At 39.6% G+C, this 26,114-nt stretch overlaps 3 protein-coding genes across 3 annotated transcripts; 2 read left to right on the forward strand and 1 right to left on the reverse strand.

The window, feature by feature from the left end:
• Positions 1-1,772: 1,772 nt before the first annotated feature.
• On the reverse strand, positions 1,773-12,352 carry LOC146453006 (acetylcholinesterase-like). The gene is made up of 7 exons (XM_085097146.1): positions 11,691-12,352; positions 9,705-9,884; positions 8,066-8,223; positions 6,882-6,983; positions 5,836-6,286; positions 3,126-3,343; positions 1,773-1,987 (listed from the first exon to the last, which is right to left on the reverse strand). Exons 1-7 carry the CDS (start codon positions 12,266-12,268, stop codon positions 1,857-1,859), a joined length of 1,818 nt encoding a protein of 605 aa, XP_084953272.1. The 5' UTR covers positions 12,269-12,352; the 3' UTR covers positions 1,773-1,856.
• A 2,362-nt stretch (positions 12,353-14,714) lies between these two features.
• LOC146453007 (ribitol 5-phosphate transferase FKRP-like) lies at positions 14,715-23,479 on the forward strand. The gene is made up of 3 exons (XM_085097151.1): positions 14,715-14,849; positions 20,095-20,409; positions 21,903-23,479. Exons 2-3 carry the CDS (start codon positions 20,169-20,171, stop codon positions 22,379-22,381), a joined length of 720 nt encoding a protein of 239 aa, XP_084953277.1. The 5' UTR covers positions 14,715-14,849; positions 20,095-20,168; the 3' UTR covers positions 22,382-23,479.
• LOC146453008 (uncharacterized) lies at positions 15,715-16,629 on the forward strand. Its single transcript, XM_085097144.1, has 2 exons — positions 15,715-15,739; positions 15,800-16,629. Exons 1-2 carry the CDS (start codon positions 15,715-15,717, stop codon positions 16,363-16,365), a joined length of 591 nt encoding a protein of 196 aa, XP_084953270.1. The 3' UTR covers positions 16,366-16,629.
• Positions 23,480-26,114: the final 2,635 nt, after the last annotated feature.

The following is a 26,114-nucleotide window of genomic DNA, read 5'->3' on the forward strand; positions in this document are numbered from 1 at the left end:
CAAGCACTCATAAAGGTGTTTAGTCCTGAATTCAAATATAAATAAGATAATGTATTTTGTAATATATATCAACAGTCAACCTGTTTTCACGGGCATCGCTTTATTAGGAGAGTTTTGACTTGGTCCTTGCAACATTCTTGACAAAAACAAACTAAAATAAACAAACACAATCTTCTATATTCAGACACAGTACCTGAGGCAACCGAAGAGTAGATTCGGTAGAGGTTCGGGGCTAAAAATTACCACCTTTCCATAGAATTTAGATCAGACAGAAGAAAGATCTCCGCAGTTGGTACGCAACTTAAGCAGTTGCGAAAAGAAATCCTGAAAAAAAAATCCAGGCTTGAATGGGATTCGAACGTCAACCCATGACCTATCAAGCCAACTGGGAGCTGATTTTTTTGTAAGTTCGTAATATACCCGTGAAGGATGAATATGCTTTCTTTTCACAACTGCCTAAGTTGCGTACTAACTGCGAGGATCTTTCTTCTATCGGATCTTTCATCCGCAGTTCAAAATATATGTTTCATATATTTGCATTCATTCATAGAATTTAGATACGTAAATAATGATTTTAACAAACACCAGTTTTGTTGATTTCTTGATAGTTCAGATCAAGTAAAGATACCTTCAGCTAAAGGGAGATTAACTATACCTGAAAGAGGAGAGAAAATGAGGTAAAAAAAAAAAAAAAAACTCTAAGTTATACGCATAGAAATGCTATCATATAGTCTGGTGTTTTACCTGTGGCTGATCTGCCGTAGTCCGCGTGAATTTGTTGGTTGAAGGAAAATAGCTTCACTACTGTTAGTGTTTAAGAAATTTCTTCTCTCAAGACCTGTGCTATATTCATTAATTGATGTCTTCCGTCAAATTTGATATACATGTAGGTATGGTATATACCGGTATATTGCAACTAAATCAGCTACGTCAGGTTCCAAATACCGGACGTACTGAGCACCAGTTTCACTGCTGGGGTGTAAGCCGTCTCGAAAAGCCAAGCCAGTCTGGCAAACCGAGCTAGTCTGAGACTAGCCTGGAAATCAGAGCCGAGAAGCCTATGTTTGGAACTGTAGGTATTTTCGTAATTCGGAGAAAGTGCGAATAAGTTAAAATTACCGTTGTATCACTTCCTTCTGTTCACAATTTAGTACAGTGGATGATTTAGGATGATATAGATGTTGCCAAGAGAGGATGAAGGTACATCCTCTCTTGATGTTGCTTTATTTATGCACAAAGTCTATCATTGCCTTAAATGATCTTCCTAGGAGTCGTTTGAAAAAAGAACTTCTCTAAACACAGATGAAACGGCACCAGTTATAATAACAATAATAATAATAATAATAATAATAATAATAATAATAATAATAATAATAATAATAATAATAATAATAATAATTATTATTATTATTATTATTATTTTATTATTATTATTATTATTATTATTATTATTATTATTATTATTATTATTATTATTATAAACTGTGACAAACTACTCTGCTAAACTCAACAGTAGGGTTGTAAAAATTACTTCGATAATATTTGATTAGCGTACTAACGATAACCCTGTTCTGTCAAGATGTTTTAAAATTATTGAAACTTGATGGCTTATCTCTTCAGGGATCTTGTTTCCTTAGTCATATTTTCCTGTAATACAGGCTGGCTCACTTCATGATCTTGAATGTGCCAATTTTACACAAAATTTCTAACATTGCATGGATGAACACTTGAAACATTAGCAAAAACATGTTCTACAAGAAAACACACCAAGGTTAGCTTTTTCAAGCTTTATTATCAAGGCTCCATACAATTTTATCTTACGCCTTGGCTGTATGAGATAGCAATAGACTTCCCAGCTACATGTCTTCAAAATCTTTTTCACGCAGATTTCGTTTACGACACGTGATGATTATCAACAAGACGAGTAAAATCACAGCAAAGGCACCAAACACTCCTGTTAAGATGGCGAGGACCATCACAAGTGTATCTGGGGAATTAAAGATATCAAAAGTCTTAGTAAGTCGTCAATCTCGCAATCGCACTATCTAGTTTGAAGACTATGCATGTGAAATTTAGTGTGCAAAAAGAGCCTGTGACGCTAATCAAAAACCACATACTATAGAATAAGGTAGCTCAACCATACTGGGTCAAGTTCCGGTGGAAAGGTGATACCCCATACAGTAAGCCGGCCTATACACGAGGAGGCTTCACCCGGAAGAGCTTCAGTACATTGAATTGTTGCAAACATAGACTGGGAATCGAAAGGGTAACCACTCAAACCAAGAACTAAAGGGGTTCGACACAACCTTGCAGGCATTCATGGCAGACAATTGGAACGTAAAGATTCGCATGTAACCAAAGAACCTCTTAAGAATTAGTTAACGAATCAATAATTAGTTATGAATAGCTTTTGCAACACTGGGGTCAATTTAATAAACTTGTTACACTATGTCTTGTAATTTACAAGCTGAGCTCTTGCTTTTACGTGCAAACACAAGAAAGCGCACATTAAAGTTCTCAAAAACGAATTCAATAATACTCAGTAAAGACTTCAAACAATGTTTGTTGAGAGGATTTTCTGCTTATGTGTGTAATTACAAGGACACGGTTTGTTACTTACAGGTGTAAAAGTTATATTAAATTGTTTTATTAAATTTGTTGTTGGGTTGAAGTACCGACTGGGGAACTCTCTCTGTAGGAAACTTTATCGAATATCCCCTGGAATCCTTCCACCAAAAGAAATATCCAGTCAGTATTGTCCTAATGTGTAAGGTGGTTCTACATTTTCGTTCTAATAATAAAGGCCTATCAGCGATGCTTCTAATTTCTTTGGTATCGTTTATTATCTAGTGCAAGGTGGTTACTGGCAGTGTGGTTATCAAACCATACTGTCGGTACGTTTCCTTGCTTCCCTAACCTCAACAACACCTCACTTAAAATTGTTCAAATAATCGTTCAAACTGTAATGATTACATCAAAACATTTTTTTTTTCAAACATTCACTCCCTGCGTTTCTCCCAAAACATGGCCAACAGATATTGGTTTCGTGCAGGATCCCTATGAACATCCTTAAAGGTAAGGTTCACAAGAAATCCAACATTCTACGGTCATCATTGAATACAGACCTTTATTATCTTGACTTGCATCAGCAGTGGTGGGTTTGTGACCAGGGGTGGTGGGATCTACCGACGCCAGACTCGGCAGATATTCATTCCATACGGCCATCTTATCTGGACGCATGTTGGATCTCACTGTTAAGTTTGGACTCAGCCCGAGATACTCCCTTCGTTCTGAGGTGTACTGAGGCCAAGTCTTCGCAAGAACGAACGGTGTATTAGGGTTTCTAAAAATGTAGAAATAATTGAATGATGAGTTTCATCTTTTCAGTTTTATAGATTGCGTAAGCCCCTTGTAATCATGAAACATACTTCGACTTTTTTTCGAAGGTTTCTAAAAAATCTCAAACACTGCTCAATGCCATGCGTAGCTCTTCCAAATATTATGATTTATTAAAAACTGGATCATTGTATAATGCAATTCGAGCGATTTGATTGACTTAGCGGCCATGGTATATTTGTTAAATATATAATAGAGCAGGAACGTTGTTCGCTGAGATAACAGCTTGGACGTTGTTTCCTAACTGCTGAAAATAGTCACAAAGCTATATAATCTAGTTTAAAGGCCGAGTTTCACGGTCAAGCGCATGCGCGAGCAGGCTAAAAAATAAATTGTACGGGTCGACACTAAATTCGATGCGAGCTTGTGGTGGAACAATCTGTTGAAATCGCGCCCGAATTTGGATCATCCGCTCTTCGTTCTTCACTTTTTTATAATCTTTGTTTCCTGTTGTAAATATGAGTTCGATTTTTGTAAGGTTAAAAGTGTTTTAGCATCCGAAAACGACATTTTTGTCGATGGATCGGAAAGGAGACGTCGCGGCCGACCGGCGACGGGATGTTCTGTGGACTCTCTGGAAGCACAGAAGTTAAAGCGGACAGAGTGGAGTGGATGTAGAAATCCTGTGTGGTTAACAAGATACGTCCACCAAACGTGGAAAATTGGTAAAGAGATAAGTCTGTTTAAAATAGATAACGATTTCGCGGCACATCTGCTTTCGCCGGAAATGGCAAAGGTCACCAACTGGCTTTGGATGAACTCGCGAGGATTTTCTAGATTTCAATCGTACTGTTTGTTCATATGGAAGTCAACTGTCAAAAACGGAGAAATCGACGGACAAACAGCATCAAACATCAGTGTTTTACTTTGGATGGAAATAATTGTACAACACTGAGACGCGAAGCGAATAAATATGAGATCAAATGTGCGAGTTAGTTGTTGTCGTCTATTAGCGGGCTCGAATAGCGGGCAGTAGAAAAAAAATCCAAAAGATTTGCGGCAAACTACAAAATCTATTGTAAGGTATTCATTTATTTATAAAGTAATGGTCATTGCGAATGGCAAACGCAGTTTTGATTTGCCACCATGGCAGAGTTTTCTCAAATGCATTCCAGCATCTCCGAAGGACGCTCAGTGTTGTTGTTACTAAACGGTCGCATCGCTTCTTGAAGCTTGCGGATTTCTCGTTCTTCGCCTTCTCGCTGGTCTAATAAAATCAGGCTATCGAGCGTACACACTATAGTAAGTTTATCACTGAATGCTGATGAAATACTGGATTTAAGAACGTAAGTTTGAGGCAGCTTCTCGGCTTTTCGAACCGCGCGTAATAAAAAAAGGTCGATGACGCGAGATATCGACATTGTACTAAAATAAAACCGTATACGTTCGCAAAAGTTCTGGCATTTCTTGAATGTCATGGTTCATAAACGAAGCGGCGCTGCAAAAATCCCCATGTGTTTTACATGGACAGCCTTTTATTTTCTTTCTGAAACGTGACCGAAGCACTGGCCGGTCAGTCTTATTTTTATGCCAGCAAGTTATAAGACTTGCCCGCCGTATCCTGCCGGTGTTGTGTACTCGCTTCTAATTGGTCCAAAAACAATTGGCTTGACAGCGCTTACGTTATCGCTCGCACATGCGCCGAACCGTGAAACTCTCCCTTTAACATTGACTAACGCAAACGCTCGGTCACTCACACGCTACAATAGTATTTGAATACACCTTGAAACTCGTCGTTGAAAGCTGTTGAAAATTGCTTTATTACTGAAAGTTCTGCAACAATTTTCTTTTGAGTTTTTTTTAACTTAGCTTTTCAAGCTGTCGGCTAAAGACAGGTTTGAAGAGTGCAGAAGATTTAACTGTATGCCAATAGACTGTATTCGTATTCTCGGTATTGAACTTAGACGAGGCTAAAGCGAGGGAGCCTTTTCTCATGCAAGTTTTTTTTTTTTTTTTTTTTTTTTTTTTTTTTTTTTTTTTTATAATATATTCCACCACAAGAGCCTCCATTACAAACTAGAGCCAGTTCATTACCAGGAATATGAATATGATCGATTTCAATCTGGAGTTGCCTAGGGGTTATAAAGGCCGTTTAAATGGTTTCAGTGGATGTTGGGCATATGTCGGATGAACGGAGTATCAGCGCTATTCAACCTTTTCAAGAACAAAAAAATAATGAATCGTGGAGCAGGAATGGCACAGTGGTAAGAGCACTTGCCTCTCTCCAATATGGCCTGGGTTCGATTCCCGGAATCGGCGTCATATGTGGGTTGAGTTTGTTGTTGGCTCTCGTTCTTGCTCCGAGAAGTTACCACTGTGGCTTCCCGGAGCTCTGTTCTTCGGGACGTTTTGTATAACTGTTGGAATGTTAATTAATTAATTGACCAGGCCAAGGGCCAAGGCTCTTTTAAACTGTACTATCGCTTACTCGATCCTTACCCGGTTTTGGCAAAATTACTCCAGAGGGTCATTACATCTTTAGTGAGTTTTATATCGTCGTCTGTTGTGTAATTCTTGTGCGTGAGAAAAGGGAAGCCAAACGTGTAGGAAAGATCTGCTCCGTGATATATCCCGCTCCATGCGGGTATCGGGAAGGAAAAGAAAAAGCGAGGCGCTGCTTCAAGCTGGTAAATGTACGTTGGAGCGCCATTTTTTATGAAAAAATCCGCTGACTGTATAGCCGGAGCTTTAAATGCTGCATCGGTATTAATGTCTATAAACTGCTGTCTTATTAAATACGGGTCATTGGCATTAGACCAGTCTGTGTACTGGTAGATCAGTAATTCAGATATTTCTGGATTCTGATTTCGAGCCCAAGTTCGCATTCTAATCTGCTCTTTGAACTTTTCCCTTGCCAGGCCGTGAGAAACATTCAGTCCTTCCGTGGCCCCTTAAAAATAACAGAAAGGTACGAGTGCATACGTTTATAAAGAAATGAATGAATGAATGAATGAATGAATGAATGAATGAATGAATGAATGAATGAATGAAGGAAGGAAGGAAGGAAGGAAGGAAGGAAGGAAGGAAGAAAGGAAGGAAGGAAGGAAGGAAGGAAGGAAGGAAGGAAGGAAGAAAGGAAGGAAGGAAGGAAGGAAGGAAGAAAGGAAGAAAGGAAAGAAGGAAGGAATGGATGGATGGATGAAAGAATGAATAAATGAAAGAATGAATGAATGAAGGAGGGAAGGAAGGAAGGAAGGATGGAAGGAAGGACAGAATCAATCAATCAATCAATCAATCAACCAATCAATCAATCAATCAATCAATCAATCAATCAAACAAACAATAATGAATGACTATTATGGTTGACTACTTAACTGTATTTGCTCAAATACAGTTCCTCCATTCCTCTTAACATTCATTCTGCTCTGTATTTCCCTACCTGATTGTAAGGTCCTTCTGCCCTACAATAGTCTGGTTTATAACACATAGTCAAAGTAATTCTCTCTCTGCCCACCATATCCACTGAACAGAAAATCAGATCTTACCTGGAATGGCAATTAGAAAAACAGAGCCATCATCCCGAGTTACACCAATAATAATGTTACTCTTGTTGAACTTTCCAGCTTGAAGGAGTTTAACTGGAGAATCTGCCATTAATTAATGATAAAAAAAGATCGTTAATAAGTTAAGTAGCGAGCAGATAAGGCTCACCACACTTCTTCCTTCCTTAGAACATGTTCCAAACGTCGCGCTACTGCCGTGCCGAAAGAAATTCAAGAATTTAAGTTTGACAGGCTGAATTAAGTTCGGCACGACTATTTAGCACGGCAGTAGCACGGCTGCACGGCAGAACCGCGACTTTCAAACGGCGTGCTATTGCCGTTGCGAAATAAATTCATAAATTAATTTGATATATTTTGGGTTAATTTTGTCGTTTTCTATATTTTATATATTTAAGAATTTGGTACGACTAAATTAAATTCCACGTTTGAAACCACTGCCGTGCTACTGCCGTGCCACTGCCGTGCCGCTGCCGGGTCAAACTGATTTAAATTCGGCACGGCAGTAGTACGCGTTTGGAAAAGGCCTTATTTGTAAGTGAAAACATACTTAGCTCTTCCACAACCTTGCACTGATTATCTAAACAGAAGTTTCTCATACAGTGGAGCTCAGTTGTTGAACAGTTTACCCTTAGGATTACGGTAAGCGACTTCCTTGAATGACTTTAAAGCTAAATTGAGTCACCACAGGTTTTTATAAATTTAATTGAGATTTTGCTTTTAACACGGCCTCCAAGAAAAGCAGTTGTTGTTATTGTAATTAGGCAGATAGATAGATAGTTAGTTGATAACGATTAACTAATAGATGATAGAAATTCCTGGTCTAAGCAAAGTATATGGTATGGTATGGTATGGTATGGTATGGTATGGTATGGTATGGTATGGTATGGTATGGTATGGTATGGTATGGTATGGTATGGTATGGTATAGTATGGTATGGTATGGTATGGTATGGTATGGTAGCGTAAGGTAGAATTTACAAGTAAATAAAATGAAAGCCGAATACCAGCATGCACTGGGAGTACTGAGAAACTTCGTCAAAGACGTTGTATAGCAGTCTTTATACACTCTGTTTTTTTTTTTTTTTTTAATAGGAACGTTCTTATATATTTTTTGGCGATTTAGATAGACATGGTATAGCAGTCTATATGGCATTTTTAGATAAATACCTGGCAGCAAGTATCCGTCTACCACAGGGGCGAAAGCCAACAGGTTCGGCATGGAAAGGACTTTATTTTGAGCAGATAAAATTTCTTGAACTGACTTCCTTTTTGCGCAAGCCTTGAGCGAGTAAATGTCGTCACATCCCACTGCTTCGGCAAATTTCCTTGAATATACATATACAAAAAATGAATTAAGGAAATAAACAATATATGAAAATTGAATACAAAACAACAGCAACAGAACACACAGACACTCTTTTGGCTTTAGAGTACCGTGTAGCACGAAAATTTTGCGGGAGTTTTATTTTGCGGATTGGCGATTTTTTGTGTTTTGCCGCAACAAATTTTTGCGGCTCGAGATGACTGAAATTTCCGCTGGGAACTAATTTTTGCGATGCTCTGTTCAAGCAACAGAACATTTACGTGGAAGAAACCTTAATATTTTTAACTTTTATTGTACGGTTTGTTGAGTCACAGTTTACTGTACTTACATATTAGAGACACTGTAATACCTTGCTGCGTAAAGGGACTGAACAACAACGAAACAAAACGAAAAACCTACCTGGCTTACTATGCACAACCAAACACTATATTATGTTATGTGAAAGCAGTATGAATGTTTGAATTACCGTAGCTGAAACCTTTCTAGGCATACAGAGGGGCTTTTGAGTGAAAGATCTAGCAAGTATACAACTTTTAGACCTAATTGGGAGTGGCCTGCTAAAATGCAAAACTTTGCCCTATTGTAACGCAATGAAGCAGACTCAGCCGATGATAATAACACTCTTGTTCAGTTGAAGTTTCAAGACAGTGAAATAACGTCTGTGCAGGCCGCCGCAGAAGCGCCACTAGAGCATGGTTGGTCTGTTTAAGTCCAATGTATCGCCTCAGTGGCGCAGATCTATTAAAAGTGGAGTTTTTAATTTGACTGAAAGGAGTTAATTTTTGCGGCGTTTTATTTTGCGGGTGTTTTTTTCTGCGGGAACTAATTTTTGCGGATCGAGGTCAATCCGCAAAATCCGCAAAAATTAGAACCCGCAAAATTTTCATGCTACACGGTACACTGAATCGGAAAAAAAATAGCGTTTACAAGTCTATCACGTTGAAGTCTAGACTCGAGCAAAAGCAAAGTCACCTCCAGAATGGTGAGTTAAGACGAATGGAAATCTAAAAAATAAGGTAGGCGCTATCGCAGGGTAATTCTCACACGGCGTTTCCCATACATATTTGCCACTGCCTTGTGATCGGATTAATAGGTTTAGGGTTATGGTTAGGGTTGAATAGTGGACTATGAACCTAACCGTGTAACTTGCATCCTATTAAGGAAATCTATCTCCGTTTTTAGCTAAATCTCAACAGCTAGTCATTTTTAACAAGCCTGTGTTATACGCCATCTAGACTCGATAAATTAACGACTGGTTGGCTGCAAACAAGGGATATCAGCTGCAGCATATAGGACAAAGGACAAATTTGCAGACATTTAGTAGAATGTTAGGACAGTGTGGTAAACGTTTCACAACCATTATTATGACGATCCCTGTAAATTTATGGGGCAATGTCAATTTAGCCATGGGTAAAACGCAACGATTGGAAAATTTTGTAGCATGGGAACAGCATTCTTAAGGGGTTAGCCTCATGTATATACCTTGCTCTTAGATCAGCTTCTTGTCTTTCCAAGTGTGATGGCAAAGCTACTGCCGTCCCACTCTGCATGATGACGTTTTGGTACAGTCCGCTGGCCAGTGGAGACAGCATTAATAAAGCCACACTCATGCCACCAGCAGATTCACCAAATATGGTCACTTTGGTAGGGTCGCCTCCAAATCTAATCAGTTATAAACATTGAATGGAAATTTAAAAAAAAAATAAATTGTTAACAAAAAAATAAACAAACAAAGAAACAAACAGCCAAGCATCAGACAGAGCCCCCAATGTCATCCCTACTGTAGTGTATTACGTCATTCTCATCATGATTGTACTTTTCCTGTTACGCAATAATTATACTGGGCTGTTCCGAGTACAAAGTGATATTACAGTGAACTAGTATTGTACGCTTAATAAATAAAATAAAATAAATAACTTTATTTAAGTGTCAATGTATTTAGCGCGGAGCACTAATCGGAGACACTTTCGAGATCGAATTGGAATTTAGAAGTGTTGGCTTTTGAGGAGAGGGGAAAACCGGAGTACCCGGAGAAAAACCTCTCGGAGCAAGGACGAGAACCAACAACAAACTCAACCCACATATGACGCCGAGTCCGGGATTCCAACCCTGCCCACATTGGTGGGAGGCGAGTGTTCTCACCACTGGGTCATCCCTGTTCCAAACTACTTAATATACTGTGTTGATTGTAAAAGGAACTTGAAAAGAAAGAAAGAGTTGAATAAAAAAAAAACAAAAAAAAAAACAAAACAGTTAAGCGTACGCGTTGTATTTAAGAATCAAGCATCAGCGACCAATTTTAGCTAAATCTCTTCTGAGCTTATTAAAACTGCTTTCCCGATTTAAAATTAATTAAGGTTCTCCGCATTTCTGGAATGTCGTGGAACTAACAACAGTGTTTGCATTCCTTATAGTGTTTGTTGCTATTTGCCTATCGGTATAAATTTTTCAATCAACTTATGTTTGTCTAAAGTTTTTAAAAGAAATACCAAGGTCGCGAGGAATTATGTCTCCCCTGTTTGTTTACTTCTGAAACTCGGATGATTGGGGTATTCATGTACGTTATCCAAGGGAAGATGGGTGCGAAGACGTTTTAAGAGGTATAAAATTTGTAATCACTCGACTCTTAATTTTAGGAATATAAATTTTCTGATCATCTTTTTGGAAGGTGGGCTGGGTGAGGGGATGGGCAGATTGACGGAAGGGTAGAAATATTTTCGTCGGCCGTGGTTCAACAGGAGTCTCTTTTTAGCCCAAAGGAAATTATTGCGTGTAAAAAAACACAGCTCTTCGTCTCTAGATAATATAACTGATTGACTCACTTGGTTCTAAAGATTAATATCAACTAGCGCAATGTCAAACAGGCCCACACAGATATAAGTCAAACGCAGCGGAAAAAGTAATCAATGTTAATCACCAAGCCTTTTAGATGTAAGACTAAACCAGTGCGCTACACGCTCAGTAGCTGAAATATTCTATTTCGATTTGATCCACGCAACCAAAACTGTGAGTTTGACACATTGAAATGGATATATTGAATGTATTTCTAATCTTATGTCACACTCCTAAAATATCTTATGAGCAGTCCAACATTATTGTGGTATTCCATAATCTGCAAGACCTGCATTTCTGAGAAAATATCAGAGGGAGGAATTAAGTTGGTAGGGAGGGGGAAGGCTGTTTATATATCTTTATATAAAAAAAAAAGGTATTGTAACAGTCTTTCTAATGATATTAAGCAATCAATCGTTTTAATACATCCTCATAAAGTCTGTTTACTGAACTTTTGGTCTTTTAGGTTCTCCAAAGGTCACACAAACAATTTGCAAACATTCATAGTCTTACAATTTTCATTCATGAATTGACAATGAAACGATCAACTCAGATAACAACAGTTGAGGTTCAGTTCGTGACCAAGGATTAAACTACACCGCTATTGCTTACACTGCAATATTTTCAATAACCCACCTTGCAATATTTTGATTCACCCATGCCATGGCCGCTATCTGATCCATAATACCATAGTTTCCGCTCAGACTGTCCCCGCTGAAGCTGAGGAACCCAAGGGCACCCAGTCGATAGGCAGCTACAACAACAATCACGTCTCCTTCGGTCGCAAGCAATCCGCCCTCGTACAATGTAGTGTCTCCACTAATAAAAGCTCCACCATGAATCCACAGCATAACCGCAAGGGCTGAGCTGTTGGTTGCATTCGCGGGGAGGAACACGTTAAGCTGTAAACAGTCCTCACTTATCGGAGGGAGTTTGTTCAGCAGCAATGGCACTACAACTTGAGGGCAGATCTTGTTAGTTTTGTTTGCGTGTAGCGTTGAAGTCCACTTGTCCGGTGGAACTGGGTATTCGAAGCGTTCCGCCTTGGCAAAAGGGATTCCTACGTAGCTTTTAACAGTCTTGTTCGTTGGCAAGTTAGTTATTGACCCACTGACCGGTCCATGAGTTGTAATAACTATTGGAGTGATCGTGGAATATGCGCGCAAAACAAGGAGTGCGTAAATTATCGCTTGAAAATAAAATGTGGTCATCATCTGACGGTGGATCTAAGCTATTGCGATTCAGCAAGCTACACTTCACTTCCCGTTTGTACGACTGAACTGAATATCGGCCGGTCTGCGTGAATGTTGCGTGACTGTTAAGTGACACCTGTAGTTTGGCTACAAAGCCATATGATATTCCGGGTTTGTTTTCTAACCTTCCCAAGAGAAATTGTATGGGTAGCACTAATCTGCGGAACTGCAGACCGCGGAACCGCGGAACCTGCGGAACCCGCGGAACCTGCGGAAGCTAGAGAAATAACTATTTTTTTTTTTTGCAACTTACATACCAGGTATAAGGCTACAGCTGATTTCATTGCTGTGTATAAACCCACATTTTATTTATTTTTTAACATGATTCGACCAAGAGAAAATGAGATTTTCTCCTGATTCGACGGTCATGATTCGACCGAGAGGTTACCAAGCTCATCGATGAACTCGCAAAATCACGAAGGTTCTGCACGAAGCGGGTGATTTATCACCAATAATTTGTACGGGAGCTTGATAAAGGAAACAGCGAATGTTCTTTTTACGATTTCTCGTAAAAAGCTCGTGTTTGTTTTGTTTATGTTAGGTTTCTTGAACAATATCTTGAACAATATATGCTAGCATAAACGTTTCTTTGCCTGGTATTGGAACAGATAGAGAAAACAAAGTTTTAAAGGCGATGATAAGGAGCAAGCCGGAACTCTACATAGATGAATTCCAAGACTGGTTTCACGTCGTTACAGGGACCCGGCTTAGCATTGCAACAATGTGTCGATCGATTCTGCGCCTTGGCTTTACGTACAAAACTCATTATTTTTTCTTTGTTTGAAATCGAACAAAGTTTGCAGTTACACCAGAATATACATAAATTATTCTCTCAAAATTCCATCTCTTCTAGTATATGCTGGTATATGAAATGGCTGGTTGCCAAAAGTCCCAAGCGTATTGTTTTGCTTTTCTGAACTTCAGCTGAGGGTGATTGCCAAACAGAGAAATGAATTCTTGAGGGCAACATACTGTCGTTTTATGGCTGATACTGACCAGTCGCAAGTGTTATTGCCGTCCTTTTCTTCTCTTTCGGTTCACCTCGCCACGTTGCCGATACAATCTATGAATTTTTGAAACAAATGCGGTACTCTTAAAAAGAACATTCATTTGGCTGTTTTATTTATCGAGCTCCCGTACAAATATTGGTGATAAATCACCCGCCACCTCAAGTCTTCGTGCAGAACCTTCGTGATTTTGCGAGTTCATCGATGAGCTTGGTAACCTCTCGGTCGAATCATGACCGTAGAATCAGGAGAAAATCTCATTTTCTCTTGGTAGAATCATCTTAAAAAATAAATAAAATTTGGGTTTATACACAGCAATGAAATCAGCTGTAAACTTATACCTGGTATGTAAGTTGCAAAAGAAAAAAAACTAGTTATTTCTCTAGGTTCCGCAGGTCCGCGGGTTCCGCAGGTTCCGCGGTTCCGCGGTCTGCAGTTCCACAGATTAGTGCTACCCAAATTGTATACATGATTGTAGGTAGTGCAATACCTTAGGCCTAGTTTATGCGTCGCGCTACGTATACAGTCGAGTTTAATTCAGACGAATTTAATTCAAGGTCCCACAAGCAATTAAATTCGACGATAGTGCGACGTCTAAAACGAATTAAATTCGTCTGGTAAATTGAATTCGTCCTAGACGTGATATCCGTCTTGAAAATATCTATAACGCGTCTTCAGTTTAAACGTCGCACTATCGTCGCGTCGAATGAAATGCATACATGTTCTTAATGTATTTCAAACTATTTTGGAGACACCTCTGACCAGAGACACTGCATTTGGGAAGAGAATTTTAGTGGCAAAAAATTCGACCGTATTAATTTCGACGCATAAAACCACGCCACGATCATGTCGACGGAACGACGAATTTAATGGAATTAAATTCGACTGTAGCGCGACGTATAAACTAGGCCTTTGTCTTTTCGCCTTATTGTTTGCAGTCCTTTTGCTTCATCCTAAAATCGACTCGCTACAGATTAAGTAAGAGATAAATACCGAGAACGGAGGTATTAATCCATATACATGTATATGGATTAATACCGACGTTCGAGGTATTTATCTGACTTATTTCATGAATAGCGATCCTTTGTTCAAGGGGACAAACGCCGGCTAATTAGTACCGTCACACTTAGGTGAGAAACGGAGAACAATAGAAGCAACCTGATGTGTGCGTTTCTCGCAGTACTGCTAATGTAAATGAGGGATTTATCTGTATAAATCCCTCGTTTCAGTTAGTTTAATATTCATGAAGTATGTAAGTTAAATAAAGGATGTTGAATAACAAAAGAAAATGTGTGATTCATGAAATAAAGAATGATACAGACTGTGTCTCTATCGGCTCCCAGCTCACGAACGAAGAGCAAATGTTGAGTGACAGTTAGAGTCCAGCTCTCCGCATCTGAGTGAATTCCAAACACCGTTGATTTGAACACGGAAAACATTCTGTTGATAGTGTACTGTGTGTATATTTCAATAATTCCGAACTCCAGAGTGAAGAAACAGGACGACAACAACACTAAAGACAAAATTATCTTCAGGTAAGTTCACGAGACGTGTTAATGTCTATATAAACGATTATTTAATCACTACTGGCGTGTATGCTTTTGGTTTTATATCAGTTAATGCATTACATGTACATTGTACTCTCTAGTAATCATGTGGAATTTATGGTAAAATGGTCGAAAATAACGCGACTTTGCCTCAACTTTTTTGCTCGACTTCGCAAGGGAGTCCCGTGGCATGTTATGTGACGACTTCAGAAGGTCACTGCACGCACAGCAAAGTAGACGACGCCGAGTTCAAGGAATAATTGAGCGTTAATATAACCGCGGTGTTAAATATAACTTATTATTCGTTTTCTTTGTTTTATGGACTATTGTCTGGGTTAGGTTTATTGGTGAGGATGTTTTGTTTCCTTTCTTGTTGTGTTTATAGGCTATTTTGTATTGTCAGGGTCAGGTTTATTAGCTGCGAGGAATAAATTGTATTACAACGGAGATGAGCCGAATATGAAGTTGTATAATCGGGGATATAAAATGCTAATGCTTGCACTCGCACCAATGTATATTGATCGACTTAGGGCTAGGGTTTGTAGCGTTCACTGAAGTCGCCAATACGTAGATGTGCAACATTTGAAGTACAATGTAGCCAGAAGTTTGTCTGCTAAGGCAGTAGATCATCGATCCCCTGGAATATTAACCAGACATTTTGCAGGTCACGCGAACTAGGCTGAAGCGGAACGTTGTTGTTGTTGAATTTTCTTCTCATTTCTTCGCAACTGTAACTGATTAACTGTCGACTTACAAACCTGTTTCGCACTTGTTCCTCTCAAAATGTTCGAAAATTCATTCCCTAGCCAAGAAAACATTCGATCGAGAGCCAGTTTTTTTTTACGGAATCGTGATGCCTATTCTTGACCACCACGACGGTATTTGAATAACAATTGCGTGACTTTTGAATTTATATATCTTATATATATTTATATAAGAGCAAAGAGCCTTTGATCCCGTTATCATAGAAGGGAAGGAGGTAGAATTAGTTACTAGTACTAAGCTACTAGGCCTTACAATAGCGAACGATCTAACATGGAACGTCCATGTAACTGAGATAACCAAAAAGGCTAGCAAGAGACTCTATTTCCTAACTCAGTTAAAAAGAGCGGGAGTTCCGAAACAAGATCTAGCAATGTTCTATGTATCGTGCGTGAGATCTGTTATAGATTATGCAGCACCTGTCTTTTTCAACGGTCTCCCCAAGTACTTAAAGAACGAGCTGGTACGGCTCGAGAAAAGAGCAATGTCAATTATAACATCAGGAAAGTGCAACTCGGCAATAGAGGTGGGGGTAACACCCATTTTGGATCATCATTACGGTCTATGCAACAAACTTTTTGATAACATTGTTAGTGATCCAAACCATAAATTGAAAGCGCTCCTTCCTCCAGGTTATGACAACTCACGCTATAACCTAAGACGACAGCGCCATTTTAATATACCGAAGCTTTTTACAAACAGAACCAAAAACACTTTTATATATGCGATGTCGAGGCTGTAGTTTTACCCCATATACTTTATAAGTTAACATATTTTAATATAAATACTTTATATAGAATTTTTAACACTGTAATCAGTTTTTTATTTATTATCAAGGATTCATCTGTAATTTTTTAAAGTATCATAAAACATTTGTAAATAATTGCGCAATTCAGCCTTTGGCTGCGATGCAGTTTTAATAAACTATCTATCTATCTATCTATCTATCTATCTATCTATCTATCTATCTATCTATCTATCTATCTATCTATCTATCTATCTATCTATCTATAATCAACATGCATATGTCTTATTATTTTCATCTGAAATCCATCGTAAGCAAACAGCGAGTCACATACAGCAAGCACATCGAAACACAAATACTGTAAGTGCTGAATCGTTATTTACAGGAGCCGAAAAGGGCGCTTTTTTTTTGGCAGGTCATTAAGCAATTTTATAGGTGGCATGAAGTGCGATGTCATCTTGCTCAATTAAACACGCTCCCGGGGTGGGAGTTGGCTATGCTCCTGATTTGGGCTTCGTGTTAGAAGGTTTTGGCTTTGAAAATGTTACCTGTTCTACAAATTGGCGCGATTTCAATAACCAGTTTTCGAAACGTTATTGCTTTGTTCAAATTCGACAGCAGATGCGTCCAAAATTATGCGCATTATATTACATGGTAATTGCTTTTGTTATATCGTATGCGACCACCTGGTCTGCGACGTACCGCACGTGTCCTTTAGCAGATAGATTCTCCATGACTACGTCAAAATAGCAGTTCAGAGGCTGATTGAATCTCCCGTGTCTTTGCAATATCACAAGCGAATACTGGTGCAAATAATACGATAACAATATTAAAATTTATGTAGCGCAAAGTGATGATCAAATGCGCAGAGGACCGTGAACGAATTTACTGCTTTTATACGTAGGAGCTAGTAACAGCTCTAATCAGCCAAACAGAGAAACGAAGAAGGAAGGCTGACGCCATGTGGACCTGATTAACGCGATAGCAGACTGAAATTCAAACGCTTGCCAATTGGTCATTTCCAAAACGCTTGACGATGACTTAATCTGAAATACACATGCGACTGTCGCATATCGAATTATTGTTCCTTTTCTCACTTGCATACGCATCAAGAGTTTTTTGCGTAGTAAATAGCGAAATCGGTAAGGTTTGTATTAGAAAGAAAAGGAATCTAGTGTCTTATGGGGAGGTCGACATCTCGGTAGACTGTCGGTCGATTTATCGAGTAGGTAGCGGCCGAGTTTCCGTCTACCGTGTAGCATGAAAATTTTGCGGGAGTTTTATTTTGCGGACTGGCGATTTTTTGTGATTTGCGGGAACAAATGTTTGCGGTTCGAGATGACTGAAATTTCTGCTGGGAACTAATTTTTGCGATGCTCTGGTTTAAGTAGCAGAATATTTTGATGGAAGAAACCTGAATAGTTTTATTGCACGGTCAATGGAGTCACAGTTCACTCTAGTTACATATTAGAGACATATCACTTTATACGCCGATCAAATCGAAACTTCAACATCCCCCCCCGGGCAAACCCCGGGCATTTGACTATTTTCTGTGCACGGGAGTGGGGAATTTGACGGGTAAGGCCTTCCCGGGGGTGGGGAATTTGACCTTGCCTGGGTGGGGTGGGGAAAATTGAACCGGAAGTGTCAGGTTTCAAATCGCTTTTTTGGGGGTTGCCGAAGTCGCTAACTGCTATAAACACGTGTTTGGACGAGATGGAAGAGTTTAAAGGAAGAGATACAGCATTACAAAAAAAGCTTACAAAAAAAGGTCTTCAAAAGTGAGAGTGCTTAAATATTAATTATTTTTATAGATTGTATATAAACGATGTAGATTTTTTATACAATGAGTCAAGCTGCGGCTTTGTCTCGCAGTGAATAGTGAAAGAAATAAACACTGTCGAATGAAAAACCGCTTTGGCTTAAATTGCAGAATATCCTGCCACTCGAACAACACTCTACGTAGCCGGCTAACTAATTATTAACAACCTTTGCCGTGTTTCGGAGTTATAACAGCTTGCACTTTCTGATTGACATTGTCCGACTTAATAAATTCAATTTCCAATCATTGGTTTCAATGTTAAAGTTGTGGTTTTTGAAGTAATCATGACAGGAGCCGACAACGATTGTTCTTTAGGAGGGGCATTTGACAGACAAATCCGACGATAAGGTAGGGCATTTGAACACCATTTTGGCCCGAGGGGGCGGGAATTTGAACGATCCAATCTTCAAAAGTTCAAATGCCCGGGGTTTGCCCGGGGGGGGGGGGGGGATGTTGAAGTTTCGAGTTGATCGGCGCATTAATACCTTACTGCGCAAAGGGACTGAACAACAAAACAAAAAGCCTACCCCTACCATTCGCAGCCAAACACTGTTTCGTTTCGTTAATAGGGTTTGCCACCACCGGAATTACCGCATTTACCGTACATTATTTTTTAAGAAAGCAGTATGAATGTTTGAATTACCGTAGCTGAAACCTTCCAAGGCATACAGAGAGGCTTTCGAGTGAAAGATGCAGCTAGCATATTTAGCATATATAACATTTCGAGACCTAATTGGGAGCGGCCTGCTAAAATTATGGAAAACTATGCCCTACTGTAACGCAATGACTGACAGACTCAGTCAATAATAATAACACTCTTGTTCAGTTGAAATTCTGCACTTCTGCACTTCTGTGCAGGCCGCTGCAGAAGCGCCACTAGAACATGACACGATTCAAGTATGTGCGTTCCTTCAGATGACCCATTCGTGGCAATCTAATGTACTGAATTGCTTTACTCTTGAAAGCTCTAGTTGCCTCTTTCAGAGGAAAATCGTGTTAATGTTCTTGATTAAGTCCAATGTATATCGCTCCAGTAGCATAAGTCTATGAAAAGCGGAGTTTTTAATTTGACTGAGGGGAGTTAATTTTGCGGCGTTTTATTTTGCGGGTGTTATTTTCTGCGGGAACAAAATTTTGGGGATCGAGCTCAATCCGCAAAATCCGCAAAAATTGGTACCCGCAAAATTTTCATGCTACACGGTAGTATCAGTCAAATATTGGCCATGTATCGACTGATGTGTAACCGACAGTCGGCCGCTACAGGCTATCGATGTTAGGTCGTTACTTCGAGAGCAGACCACCGACATATCACCGATGGACCACCGACGGCCGGATCATCGAAAGTTGGTCGACGTCGGATATTGTTTCTTACAAGAGGCCGGTTGACCGACGTAGCAGCCGACACTGCTATACACGAGTAGCGATAAAAGACACCAAAAGTCAATTTAAAAGTAAGAGGAGAAGGGAGAAAACTAATTATATAATTGAAAAGGTAACTTATTTCGTACTTCAGAATCAAGAGCTGACCATGTCACGGGAAAGTATCGGCCAAGTCTCAGCGTTTGCAACTATACAATGGATGAACTATATAGTAAAATGTAATCGCATGTTGTCGGTGTAAAACTACCCAAACTGTGAAATGACGTAAGACGAAGAAAGCAAGTGTTATCGGGGGTTGACTGTAAGTGTCACATTCATTAAATATCCCGAGGTTTTACACCCCCCCCCCCTCCACCATCCCGAACTAGTCTCCGGCCGGGGTCGTGCTTTCATCTGTTTCTTGCCGGGGTTTGGAAACCCCAATGGAACAAGCGCTCTCCATTATTACTTCTACAAGCAATCGAAAATTCTTTAAAATTCGAATTTCTCTTCCCTAACATTTGAATACGACGTTCTTTTTTCAGGGATCGATCGTTGCGTTTTCATCAAGACGCTTATTATGGAACAAGACGACTTGAAGAATTATTTTTAAACAACAATGACTGGCATTTTCGGCCAATATTTGCGTCCAAGAAGATGGACAAGGCTGTCAATAATTCTATTGGTTGTTTTAATGGCTGCCCTTGCCGGTCTCCACGTTGTTGTGTTACCATCTGTCAGTGGAGGATATAACGACGAATGCTTCCTACCTGATGAGAAGCTACAAATGCTTAGAATCATGGTGCAGAATATTTCCCGGGCGTTTGACAAGTTTGGCGTTGTGTACTGGCTTGACTATGGTAAGTTTTAGTCCTTGCTTTGAGAGGGAAGTGGAAGGTTAACCTCAAAGTTGTAGGAATGGATTTGACAAACTTACTATTATCACTTTAATTTATAATCACAAGCTGTCCATGGCGTTTTACGATACAAAATTTGTCGATACAAAATTCGTCGTCCGTCCAGTGAAGATATTCAATGGCGAGCCATTTGGATGAGACTGAAAGAAATGTTAGGATATCAAATGGTGAGGTGGCAGCCTTTTTGAAGATGTCTTTAAGCTTTGAACTTTGATCCGACAACGTTAATTGAAAAAGCTGTATACAACCCATCAACATTCAAATCCTAGCAGTGTTCAGGATAATATTTTATTTAAAGCGTTCTCCGGTTAAAAGTTAAAAGAAGGTTAAAACGAGCTTTCGATTGCCAGTCTACAATCTTTGACAAACGATAATTTTGCTTTGTCACACTTTTTGCTGTATATATTTCATGTTCGCGCTTTTTATTCATCACTTGACAAAGATTGTATAGTTCAACTTGTCGGCCAAGTCGTTACTTAGACCCTCCCACACAGGGGTGAACAATTGTAGTTGAAATGTGGTTCCATAAGACTTCGATGTAGCAGTATCGTCGTTTCTTCAGAAATAAATGGCCTCAACCTTCTAAAGTTCACCTATACCAGAAGACATAATTCCAGCAATCTCATTGATATGTTTAGACCAAGATAAATTCGAGTCAATGAAGGTCCCCACGAATTTCGTCAGAGCGAAACTTGAATTCGGCTGGGACTGCTCTGAATTTTAAGTATGGTGCCCTAACCATTACGCTACGCTAAAGAAGAGCCGAGAGTTCAGTATGGAAGAACTCGCTTTCCAGTAAAGAAGCCCGGAAGCGGTCAAGATTTGACCCTCAGAAATAATCTCATCAGCAGAGCATGTGACCCATAAAACTTGTTTTACTTCGGGGGAAAGGATTAGGGTATCTAAGGCTTCTCTCTGAATCCAATGGATTTAGCGATACGGGCAAATGGATCAAGTCGGTGTCGAAACCAGCGATCGCAGTTACTAGTTTTCAGTCGGTCGTACCTTGTAGCACAGTCTAGTCGTTATGCAATGAGTATGAAGTTTGGCTGCCCTCTCATCGCCAGCGATCGCCGACGGTCATGGAAGTTACAAAAACCTATCAATCCGGCATCTTCGAACGTAGGGGAACGAGGCTATACAACTTTCTAAGGTGTATTCCATCGCGTTGTCACTAAATCGCAGCGTTTCGTGTTTTTACATGATCGTCTTTTGTAGTGATCTTATGTGGAAACTATGAGCTATTTATTTTCGTGTAATTAGGGACGTTTGGTTACGTTTGTCCTAATTACGTTTCAACTGGTGAAACAGACGGATAAACTTAGTGACGCAAAAGCTGACTTAATTGCTTAGCCTTGGGCGTACAGTGTCTTTTCAACTTTACAAAGCTGGAAGCTTCAATAACACAACTTTTTCCTTTTACTTTCTAATTTCAGGGACATTGCTCGGTGCTTATCGCTCGGGTGATATTCTTCCTCACGATCATGACGCAGATATTTCGTTTCTCTTGAGTTCAAACCCTTCACAAGCCTTCCGTGAATTAGCTGTGTCTGGTATCAATGCAAATGGACTAGCGGCGACGTATGGGAGAGTGTCTCTTGACTTCGTCAGGTGGAAAGCTCAGAACAGAACAGTTGGTGAGAAAGCGGAAGTAATGCTTCATAAATTTTACCCAGCGTTCGTAAGGGACAATTATCTGGTGAGATATCATCACACATTGGAGACCTTTCCACTGTCGTGGGCTGTACCCACTGCGAGAATAAACTTCCACGGAGTCGATGTCGCTATTCCTAATTCGCCAGAGCGATTACTAGCATTCAGATATCCGTGGACGTACGGAACGTTTGGATTCCAGTTCCCCTATAAGTGGAAGTGCTGGGTGCCCTGTTCGTTAAGAGCAAGCAATGGGTGCTAAAATTGAAGCGTATATCTCAGGTTAAGAACGAGCAGTGGTTATTGATTTAACGTTAGTGGTGGTACTCCTAGCGGGCATTTTACAATTGAAGGTCGTTGCAACTGAAGGTAGCCGGATGGAGCAACAGTTGCCTTTTGGTAGCTTCGTGCCCTGTCCTCAACCCTATGCCATGATTTGTCTACCGTGGAACGATCGTTTTAGTTCTTCACCTCTATTCGCTTCATGATGCCGATTGATTTAACCTGTCATTTTCAAAATCAAATTGGTATTGGATTATTATTGGGGGAAGCTGGGATGGTGCAGAGGTGAGAGCACTCGCCTTCTACCACTGTGGCCCGGGTTTGATTCCCAGACTCGGCGCATATGTGGGTTGGGTTTGTTGTTGGTTCTCGTCCTTGCTCCAAGAGGTTTTTCTCCGGGTTCTCCAGTTTACCCCTCTCCTCAAGAACCAACACTTGTAATTAAAGTTCGATCCGTGAAGTGTCACCATTTAGTGTTCTGCGTTAAATACATTGACACTTAAATAAAGTGATTTATTTCGTTTTAGTGCATGGAGGTGGATAGTGGTGAAGGCCTACAACTCTTCACATACACTGACCTGAATTATTCTTTTGATGTACTTTAAACCAGTAGATAACCTATCACAAATAGTCACTTAATTTATCTCAAAATGACCAAAAAGCAAACAAACAAACCAAAACAAAACTCGCAGGAACTTCAGAATAGCGGCTGGAAGGTCAAAGCGACTACTATCCGGACTTTTTTGGTAGCCAATCAGCATGCAGCAAAAACGTTATCCACTGGCTTGGTGTATATGGTGCATTGAGAAACAGCAACAGTTTTACAAACAAGCTGAGACAAGCTCTGTATGACGAATCGGAGCAAAAAAACCCCTTCAGGAGACTGCTATATCGGAGGGATATGTCCGAGAAGCAATGTCCGAAAGCATGTGTGAAACTTTGGGAATAATCTTTAAGGCGCGGGCATTATCTCCCACCCGATATGCAAACAACAGAGAAAGGACTTCCTTTACTGAGTCATTACTTTAGTTTGGAAAACACAAAACAGCTAGTGATGGTCTCTGAGTGATTGCAGCTAAATAAATGAAAGCTAATTAGTTTACCAGTTGTTTCTTTGTTTTCTCGATGTTAACGTTTGGGCCACTGTTATCAATCGTCTGATTACCAAATTCCTATACTGTATCATGTGACGTGTTTGTCCAATGACGCGCGTAATTAATCAGTGGGTTATATGTCCACTTTACCTTGTTATAAACATAACAATAGTAGAGTTGTCCAAACAGCTTCTACTTTCTTGTAATATTCACTTACGTGGCCTTTTTGCTCCTTTTTAAAAAGAGAATGGAAGAGGTCGTCATTTGCTGATCAAATGTTTCCACAGCTGCGTTTTATCAAAAATGATTTTACTTTCTCTTTCGTCCTTCAAGGGGTTTAAAAACAAAAACATTGCCAAGCCATCGTTTATTCTGTGTCCAAAAACACTCTAGCGACGATCAAGTTCACAATTCTTGGAAACCTGAACATATCGGTGAAGGTTAGAGTAAGTGTCCTGATTGGAACAATGTTCATTTAAAGCCATCAACCAGTGAGAAGGTACAACCATATTCTACTTTCACCTATTTTAAGAGCGGAATCGCGACAAGAAATTAATCAAATGACAAAGGACATGCGCCAGAAAGAAAATCAATAAATAAAGGATTAAACAGCTTAACACTTGGTCGAGCACGAAAGCTTTTTGCCGTTACGGTATATTAGAGGGGAGGGAAAGGAGGAGAGGGGGGTAATCTAAGGGAAACTTTTTTTTGTGTGAGGAAGCAGGATCTTTGATGTGAAAAAATACTGGGATATTAATGTGAACTTGTGAAGTTATATAAATTTTCGTGATTCAGTTTATTCAGTTCCTTCATTCTAAGTTTGCGCGGGAAACGCTCCCACCTGTTATACCTGTTCTTCTGATTGTTTTCTGTTTCCGCTAAGAAGACTTACAACTCATGCTAATTATAATAGAAATTCCATTAGATCAGAACCTTCACTGAGTTTTCACGGCTTCCAAATCTGCCCCTTCCCCTAGCTAATCACTTTTTCTTCCCCTGTACCAATAGAACTAAACAACGCCTACTAAATAATTATTTAACTTTTGCTAAGTCACATGTAATAGTTCTCACTGGCTTCGTTGCATAGGATTCACACTCAAGGGGTAGGTTGTAGCCTAGTTTAGCTTAGTGTAATAGGTTTAAGTAGCCTCCTCTGAGTTAGCTTACAAAAAGGATGCATTGAAAACATGAGAACGAATTGGAACTTGTAGAGAGAACTTGTAGTTGTTGTTGCCTTTGTTCAAGATCCCAGATACTTGCGGTACCTCTTGAAAGAAGCCAGTTGCTCTGCTGTTCCCCGTGCCAGTACAAACTAAAAGGAACTGAATTTTAGAAAGGATTAAAAGGATTCGATCACGGGATTAAACGCCTTAGCACTTGATCGAGCACGGAAGCTTTTTCTTTTTTTCCGAAGGACAAACAATTCCAATGCATCCACCTACCCCTCCACTAGCCGGTGAAAGCTTACACCAGTGCCGTCTCTCGTAGGCTATTGCCTTGTTCGTTTCCGCCAACATGAATTAAAAGTCGAGCAAAAACTTTGCATTCTCTTAATTTTCGCGGTTAAATTATTCCAAAATGAGATTTATAAGGGTCTCTGGAAAGAATGCACTCATCCACTCACTGCATGGTCTTCGGGTCGACCTGGGAATTTGCGAAGCAGAAATGGTTTTACAAACAAACTTCGAGAAAGCTGTGTGTAATGAATTTTTAAAAAAATCCCTTCAAGGCGACTGGTATATCGCAGGAAAATCACCAAGGCTGAAATATTGTCTGAAAAATAACCAGTTGGCCGAGAAGCAAACCTCCGAGGGCAACTGCGAAACTTTAATGATAATCTTTAAGCCAAGGGCATTATGTCCTGCTGGATATGCCAGCAATCCCGAAAGAGCTTCCTTCACAGAATCATCACTTTACTTAGAAAAAGACAAAACAGCTAGTGATAGCCTCTGTGTGATTGCAGCTAAACAAATGCAAGCTAATTAGTTTGCTAGTTGTTTCTTTGTTTCCTCGATGAAAAAGTTTGGGCCACTGTTATCACATCGGACGACTGTTATTAACCGTCTGATTACCGAAGTCCCATACTGTATCACGTGCCGCGTTTTGTCCAATGACAACGCGCGTAATTAATCAGTGGGTTATAGCTCCACTTTTCCTTGTTATAAACATAACAATAGTTGAGTTATCCAAAGAGCTTCTACTTTCTTGTAATATTCACTTATGTGGCCTTTTTGCTTTTTTTTTTTTTTTTATTTAGGAAGAGAATGGAAGAGGTCGTCACTTGCTGTGTTTTATCAAAAATTATTTTACTTTCCCTTTCGTCCTTCATGGGGGTTTACACATCTAAAACATTACCAAGCCATCGTTTATTTCTTGTCCAACAAAACCCTTGCGACGATCAAGTTCACAATTCTTGGAAACCTTAACATATCGTTGAAGGTTAGAGTAAGCGTCATAATTGGAACAATGTTCATTCAGAGCCATCAACTGAGAAGATACAATCATATTCTGCTTCTACATATTTCAAAACCGGAAACGACCTGAAGTTAATTATAATTACGTAAATGACAAAGAACATCCCACCAGAAAGAAAATCAATCAATAAATAAACATTAAGCG

This window comes from Pavona decussata, unplaced genomic scaffold (assembly GCF_977016875.1).
Source record: "Pavona decussata unplaced genomic scaffold, jaPavDecu1.1 SCAFFOLD_354, whole genome shotgun sequence".
NCBI lineage: Eukaryota > Metazoa > Cnidaria > Anthozoa > Scleractinia > Agariciidae > Pavona > Pavona decussata.

What these genes read in the sequence shown, in the direction of transcription:
- LOC146453006 (XM_085097146.1), bottom strand. Translation starts at nt 12,268, where the DNA reads ATGATGACCACATTTTATTTTCAAGCGATAATTTACGCACTCCTTGTT. An exon ending in GTGAATCAAAATATTGCAAG is followed by an intron (nt 9,885 to 11,690) that starts GTGGGTTATTGA and finishes ATAACTGATTAG; the next exon opens with ATTTGGAGGCGACCCTACCA. An exon ending in AGACGGATACTTGCTGCCAG is followed by an intron (nt 6,984 to 8,065) that starts GTATTTATCTAA and finishes AATTAATGGCAG; the next exon opens with ATTCTCCAGTTAAACTCCTT.
- LOC146453008 (XM_085097144.1), top strand. Translation starts at nt 15,715, where the DNA reads ATGCCTATTCTTGACCACCACGACG. An exon ending in TATTCTTGACCACCACGACG is followed by an intron (nt 15,740 to 15,799) that starts GTATTTGAATAA and finishes TATTTATATAAG; the next exon opens with AGCAAAGAGCCTTTGATCCC.
- LOC146453007 (XM_085097151.1), top strand. Translation starts at nt 20,169, where the DNA reads ATGACTGGCATTTTCGGCCAATATTTGCGTCCAAGAAGATGGACAAGG. An exon ending in TGTGTACTGGCTTGACTATG is followed by an intron (nt 20,410 to 21,902) that starts GTAAGTTTTAGT and finishes TTCTAATTTCAG; the next exon opens with GGACATTGCTCGGTGCTTAT.